Below are 7,500 nucleotides of genomic sequence, written 5' to 3'. Positions count from 1 at the left end.
ACACAGCAAGAGTGGAGCTAAGGAAAGTCTAGAGACATGTTTGTGAACTGGCGAGAGTGTTTGTCTAAAATGAATGACAGACTATGATAGAGAGGTAGACAACCCAAGAGTCCATGCAGAGACAGCAGATTGAACAACAATTAACTAAACATACCTTAGTATATACAACATTTCACTAATTAATATATTGTAGTCACTTATAAAATTAAATTACTTAATATATATATATATATATATATATATATATATATATATATTCAAGAGTTCTGTTGATCTTGTTGCTCCAACTGATTTCTCCTCTTCGTGAAACTAAACCCAAATCGACCAACAAGAGTCGACAACATAACTTCAACACCACCCACAAGTATAGCACATGAAGCAGCCTTAAGAAGAGGCGCTACGACACTCAACGCCTGATGACAGTCTGAACTAAACGCAAACAAGTCAACCAGCTTGACAGTCGGAAGAGTTCCATTCAAGATTTGAGGACTGCAGAGACAAACTGGTCCATACTCCATATACAACAATCCCTGAGTCGACACAGACAGAGTGATACAATTTTCCAAGTCATATGCCGACAGATGCGATGCCATCAGAGCCACAAGAAAGCCGACAGCGAGGCAAGTTACCATGACAACAACACTAGATACGAAAAAGACAACGAGAAAGTAGAACGGAGCGTCATGCCGCTTGAAAGTCGACGAAATCACGACACATAGGGTCGCCACAAAAAAAAGTAAGAAACTTGGCCAGTAACAGCGATAAAACGGTCGAACGTCGACGGTTCCCAGGGTAATGGCTTTTGGTTCTTTGAGGGTGAGGATGTAGCCAAGTGCGAGGATGACCGCTCCCGTTCCGAATTGGCATATTGCTAGGTATCGGGCCACGTGGTATTCGCATCTCGATATCAAACGGCTTTGGCTGTGATTGCGGGCTATCGCTCTCTGTGGTTCGAACATGCCCAGCCCTCCTGATAGAATATGCATAGAAACGTATTGGAAAAAACTAAAGGGCGTGGCTTTAATGGTTGCACGTGACGTTAGCGTGGATGTCTAATGCGTTGTAGGGTCTGGTTACGCGAGGCTAGTTGTGCGCTCTGATTGGTTCACGCCGTTGCTTTACGGTGGTCGCAGAGTTGTGTACTCAGACCGAGTTAGAGATGTTGGTGTGTTGTCTGAAGCAGAGTTGAATACCCATGTTGGTAATTAATTAATATTAATTACTAATAACTAATTAGTATTCATCCAAAGTTTGCTAACATTTCAGGCGTGTGATTTATTATACTTTAACTATTTAAATTGTAGAGTTTGTAAGCATTCTAATTAAAGTTTGGTGGAAAATCTGGATGACGTCATTACTAGATGACGTCATTACTAGATGACGTCATTACTATGTCAAACTTGTTTTTACTGTTGTTATGGCATCCTTACATTTGCTTCATTTTATAAAAAAATGTTTTTATTCTAGTAATGAGTTGGGGCGCACTGTGAAAATCATACAATGCAAATTTGAGGATATAATTAATATTTGCTGTTAACAAATTAACGGTGTTGATGTCTCATTATGCGGTACCAGCAACGATTTTGTAAACATGGACCAGGACTAGCTCTAGATCTTTGTGCATGAAGTTTGGTGTGCATTTCTTTTTAGAAAATGGAGTATATCTACAGAGGTAGTGGATGTCTACGGAAGGATGTGGACAAATGTGTACAATAGCAGCACTTGTAAGTGCTACAAACTGCAATAGTAAGTACATATATATATATATATATATATATATATATATATATATATATATATATATATCCCGGATAAGCGATGGCGTCGCCCATGTTTTAAGTCGCTGACGGTGTCTCTGGCTATTCTCGCTACTCGGGTGATCACAGGGACTGCTTCTTTCTTTCTTTCAAGCGTTTTTCAGCTCTTTTCTGCTGGTAGTCTCATTACGTTTGCTCCTGGGTTTTCTGTCGACGTCCATCTCAACTCAGGATGTCTGCGTCATCGGATAATGGTGGTTCGTGTTGCTCCACATCACCGTCCAGTTCTTGTCTAGCGACTTGTCCTGTTTGCCACGTTCCTCGTCGAGACGACTACGCTTTATGGCAACACATAAATCTTGATCATATCAGTCGTCGTTGCTTTCCTCCTGTGGATTTCCTTACCAGGTCAGGTCGTCGCCTTTGTTCGGTCTGCGGTTTTTCGTATGCCAGACGGTGGAACTTTTGTCGCCGTTCTCAAGGCCCTGGTCTCCCCCGCTGTGGTGGAACCATGTTGGATCCGGGACAGTCAGTCTGGTTAGATGACGTCACTGTTTGTTCCTCTTCAGCTGCCAATTGTTCGAATTTCACACTTGCTCCACAGCTGCCTCCCTCGCAAGGAGGAGATAGTGAGGAGGAGATCGATATACAGACAGGAATGACAGAAATGCCAAGTTTCTATGAGGAACCATCTTTTCAGTCATTTGATGATCCAGTCATGGAGGCTATCCACTCTGCTGTCCACCTGTCTTGTCACAGTTCATCTGAGACAGTCCTTTTCAATACCCTCATGGAGGAAGTTTCTCACTTGCCAACTAAAACTGTCAATCACATCCCACGTTCTGTTCGCCCTTTACTTGGGAAAGTACTTTCTGTTGAGTTCAAACATGCCATTAAAAACGGCATATGGGGGTTTGCACGTCTACATATGTTTGCAAAGGCTGTTCTGCGCTGCCCGCCTAGAGGAGGAAGGAAAAAACGGTATGTGGTGAAGTCAATACTTCAATCTCGTCTTGATCGTTGGCAATCTGGAGACCTTCCCTCTTTGTGGGCTGATGCTAGAGCTGATGCTATCTCTCATATGTCTTCCAGTAGCAAGAAACCATCAATTGCTCAAAACAATGCCAGACGTTCTTTAGCCTTGGCACGAGAAGGTCGTTTCCGAGATGCTATGCGCGTTTTAGGCTCATATGGCTTGGCAGCCTCTGATGATAATGACGCTATACATGAACTACAACAACGCCATCCTTGCCACTCACTCCCTGAATGGAATACAGACATTCCACCAACGATCACTGTCAATCAGGATTCAGTGCTTACTGCCTTACGTGCCTTTCCTAGAGGTTCAAGTCCTGGAGCTTCTCAACTGCAACATCAGCACCTGATTGATGCAATAGATGGAACCACAACTCCTTCCTCAATAGACTGCTTGGATAGTCTTACTCAATTCATTTGTTTCTTGTTATCGGGTCATGCTGATGTTCGCATATCTCCTTGGCTGGTTGGGGCACCTTTGACTGCTCTTCGAAAGAAATCCGGTGGCATACGGCCTATTGCAGTTGGTGAAATTCTGCGACGCCTGGCCAGTAGGCTTTGTTGTATGGCTGTGAAATCTACACTGCCGGAAGTCTTTTTGCCATATGGCCAGGTTGGTGTTGGTGTACCTGGAGGTGTCGAAGCAGCCATTCATGCCCTTTCTGCTCTTCTTGATGAACATGGTGACAACGCTGACTTGTGTTGTCTCAAGATTGATTTTTCAAACGCTTTTAATGAATGCTTTCGCTCCTCTTTCTTGCATCGCCTACACAGAGAATTCCCTGCTCTATTTGGCTGGGCACAATGGTGCTACCATTGTGAAGGCTTCCTCAACTTTGGTGATATTCTAATTCCTTCATCAGGAGGTGTACAACAGGGAGATCCTTTGGGCCCTCTCTTATTCTCTCTTGTCATCATGGAGTTGATGGACAGTATTGGTCCTCTTCCCGACATCAACATGAAGCTTTGGTATCTTGATGACGGTTCGTTCGTTGGTCCCCGCACTGCAGTTGCTACTCTCCTTAATGTTCTTGAAATAAAAGGACCCCTGTTTGGGCTACACCTTAATACGAGCAAATGTGAGGTGTTTTGGCCTTCCGGCGATCAACAGTTTCTTGATTTCCCTCCTGAAGTTCAACGTATCACTGAAGTGGCCGGAGGAGCTGAATTACTGGGTGCACCACTCTGTGGATCAGACGCTTTCTTTGCCATGTCAGTTGCTAAAAGGATTGACAAAATCAGTGACTGTCAAAATCGTTTGTCTGATTTAGATGACCCCCAGGTGGAATTACACCTTCTACGTAGTTGCTTGGGTCTCTGTAAACTCAATCACATCATCCGTACAGTTCCAACAAACAAGATCACCAAGGAGCTGTTGAGATTTGACGTCAATTTACGCCACTGCTTGGAAAGCCTGTCTCGTTCCTCCATTTCTAATGAAGTTTGGTCACAGGCTACCAGGCCCATTCGTCTCGGAGGTCTCGGTCTTCGTGAAGCTAGTCGTTCTGCCCCAGCAGCTTTTTTGGGAAGCTGCAACTCATCTCGTGATTTGACCAGCAGACTTCTACTGTCATGTTCTTTGCCTTTCCATCAGTCAAATGAAACGTCTCACGTTGAGAGAGAGGATCAGGTATCGGAGATAACAATTCCTGGAGAGCTTGACTGTCGTAGCATTCTATCCACACTTCTTCCAGATAATCAAGATCTACAAATTTGTAAAATGACTCAAAAAGAAATACAACGATTACTAGATGTCTCACTCAGTCTTCACATCCAAGACAGTACTCCCAGCATAAGAGATAAGGCTCGTCTGAACGCAATTTCAACCCCACACTCCGGATCATGGCTGCGGGCATTACCCAACACAAATCTCGGCCTCGTCATGTCTCGGGAGGAATTCCTGGTTGCTCTGCGTCTTCGCCTCGGTATTGCTGTTTTCCCCTCTTCTCCACTTCTTGTTCGGTGTCCATGCGGTCAAGTAATTGACAAATTTGGAGACCATGTTCTTGGTTGTGGTTCTGGGCCGCTTCGCTTGAAGCGCCACAATGCTCTATGTGATATTCTGTATCGATATCTGCTAGTGGATAATGCTGGGTCTCGTAGAGAACAGTGTTTCTCCAGCGAAAGTAACGACAGGCCTGGAGACGTCTTCCACCCGGATTTCTTACAAGGAAAAGCTGCTTTTTTTGACATCTCAGTTAGAAATTCTTTTACCAATCATTTCATCAACAGTTGCTCTACCAAAGCAGGAGCTGCCGCCGAAGCTGGCGAAGTTCAGAAAGACCTTCGCTACGATTCAGACGTCACAAGCGCAGGAGCCAGTTTTTACCCTATGATTGTTGAGACATATGGAACATGGTCCACATACAGCTTGGAGATCATAAAAGTGATTGCAAGGAAAACTTCAGTTTTGAACAAATTACCTGTTAGCAGAATAGTATGTAACATACATGAACAACTAGCAGTACGACTTTGGCAGTATAATGCCAGGATGGTTTTGGACAGGCTACATTTGGTCTGCCATGGAGAGTAAAATAAAATAAATATATTTATATATATATATATATATATATATATATATTTTTTTTTTTTTTTTTTTTTTTTGCAGTGTGTGTGTATATATATATATATATATATATATATATATATATATATATATATATATATATATATATGTCTGTGTGTGTGTGTGTATATATATATATATATATATATATATATATATATATATATATATATATATATATTATATGTATAGATTATATTTTAATACAACAAATCTATGATACAGGCATATCCCATGAACTAAAATTACTCTCATTATTGTCTAACAACAATCTACTAAGAATCATGCGTGCATTATACGACCACAACTTGACTGACAATTGCTGCAACAAAGTATTTAAAGACTGACTAAAAGGAATAGTATTAACAGAAACAGTTTCAGATGCTATAGTCTTCAACGTATCCAAGCTGACATCCGACCATGACCCAAATGATTCAACTGCAAGTGGAAAGAAGAGAGCACCAGATGAAAACACTTGGATGTCATATACATATATATATATATATATATATATATATATATATATATATATATATATATATATATATATATATGTATATATGTATATGTATAGGTTATCATATGATTAACATACTAGATGGCATTTACCAGCACTTGGAGCGGGTTGAATCTCTTGGCTTTGCCTCGGGCAATAATGCTGCCCCTCATGCTGGCAAAAGCCATATGGCTCGTTAATGATATGATAAGTAATTTATACCATGGTCACGTGACATGTATATATACAAGTGAGAGTGAGAAATTACCGGAAGTAGCTTATTGAACACTTGCCATGCAATACGTCATATACACCATCTGAATATGCATGCGCTCTGACTGGTTGATCACACGTCACGTGACCATGGTATAAATCAGAGCTATACCTATAGTTAAGTATTGAGTATGCACGTGTGTAGAAAGAAGAGAGACTGGAGCTGCATCTCTTGCTCGTTAACCAAAGACACTAACATAAAAGTGTTGTTTGGTTGTGGTGCGTGCTGAATCAGAGCAAGGTTGGGAGTCATGCAAGATCCAGAGTTTACTCTGTGTGTGCGTGTCTGTCTGTCTGTCTGTCTGTCTGTCTGTCTGTCTGTGTCTGGGTCTGGGTCTGTCTGTCTGTGTGTATGTCTGTGTGTGTCTGTGTGTGTGAGTAACTGCAACTCCTAGCCTTGCTCTAAACCATCTTTCCATTCTACTGATTTGGTACAGGACTTGACCATCAGTTTCAATTGTAATGTTATGATAGCTAATTGCATGTGTGTACTCTTGGAGTCGATCGAAAGTTAGGACTAATCCAAACTGTTACGTGATCTCACATGTGGAATGGCACAGTCAAGAGCTGATAGATAAAAGTATACATATATGCAAACATTTGCAATGTAAAGGATGGTGCCTTAGTAAACATTCTTTTCTAACTGAACTCTGGCCGGTGATCAAACCCAAAACACTTGATTGTGCATCATTGAGAGCACTCAGTTGGCACTGGGGGGAAGGGGAGATCTGGGGCTGTCCCATGGTACACCGGACCCCCAACTGCCAAAAAGTAAACTGAAATTTGTCAGTCTCAATGCTGGCGCCAGTGCCTAACAAACAATCTAACATTAGACACTGTGAGTCGTATATAGAGACTAACACCAGAGCTGTCTGACTAACCTTTAATGCAAGTAAGCCTCGAGGTTCCTCAGTGCTCGGCATGCTGCAGTTCTCAAAGTCCACGTGACATTGAACTGATGTGCTTGGCAATGAAAATCTTGCGAAAGTTGGGACACTCCCCAAATTTTTCTGGATTTGCCCCCCTGGTTGCTATAGCTAGCCGTCCTCCTTTCTGACTCAAAAGATTTATCTAATGTTTACTGTAGTATCGTAACCTGTTGACATCGCGTCAATATTACAAGACCATGCATGCACACATGTCTAGTAAAACGGTACTTAAAATGAAGCTGCCCGTCTCACATGAGACATTTGATCAAAACAAGAAGCCAAACAAATTTGAGACTATCAAGCTCTCTCACACATTCTAAGACTCGTTTTCTTTACCACACAGGAAATTTTGTTTGCAAATTGCTGCATTTTTAGTTGCAGTCATGTTTGCTGTTGTTTCTCCATGGGGAAGAATCATTGCAAACAAGGAAAGGCTACAGACTA

At 41.9% G+C, this 7,500-nt stretch overlaps 3 protein-coding genes across 5 annotated transcripts in view; 2 read left to right on the top strand and 1 right to left on the bottom strand.

Moving 5' to 3' along the window:
* Positions 1-98: 98 nt before the first annotated feature.
* On the bottom strand, positions 99-959 carry LOC134197571 (uncharacterized). Its single transcript, XM_062666918.1, has one exon. It carries the CDS (start codon positions 957-959, stop codon positions 258-260), a length of 702 nt encoding a protein of 233 aa, XP_062522902.1. The 3' UTR covers positions 99-257.
* Positions 960-1,098: 139 nt separating this feature from the next.
* LOC134197241 (zinc metalloproteinase-disintegrin-like lachestatin-1) overlaps positions 1,099-7,500 on the top strand; it is a 17,185-nt gene continuing 10,783 nt past the window's right edge. Inside the window, exons 1-2 of one of the 3 annotated variants that reach the window (XM_062666526.1) lie at positions 1,099-1,197; positions 1,651-1,724. The gene's annotated coding sequence lies outside the window, so the exon portion shown is untranslated. Of the gene's footprint in view, positions 1,202-1,650; positions 1,747-7,500 lie in introns of all 3 variants that reach the window. The other 2 variants (XM_062666525.1, XM_062666527.1) reach the window with 2 other exon arrangements.
* Positions 1,990-5,325, top strand: LOC134197671 (uncharacterized). The gene has a single exon (XM_062667017.1). The coding sequence runs from the start codon at positions 1,990-1,992 to the stop codon at positions 5,323-5,325; it is 3,336 nt and encodes a 1,111-aa protein (XP_062523001.1).

The sequence above is a fragment of the Corticium candelabrum genome, chromosome 22 (genome assembly GCF_963422355.1).
Source record: "Corticium candelabrum chromosome 22, ooCorCand1.1, whole genome shotgun sequence".
NCBI classification, from domain to species: domain Eukaryota; kingdom Metazoa; phylum Porifera; class Homoscleromorpha; order Homosclerophorida; family Plakinidae; genus Corticium; species Corticium candelabrum.
Note: the sequence above shows the minus strand (reverse complement) of the source record. Positions and strands in the feature narration are given on the sequence as shown.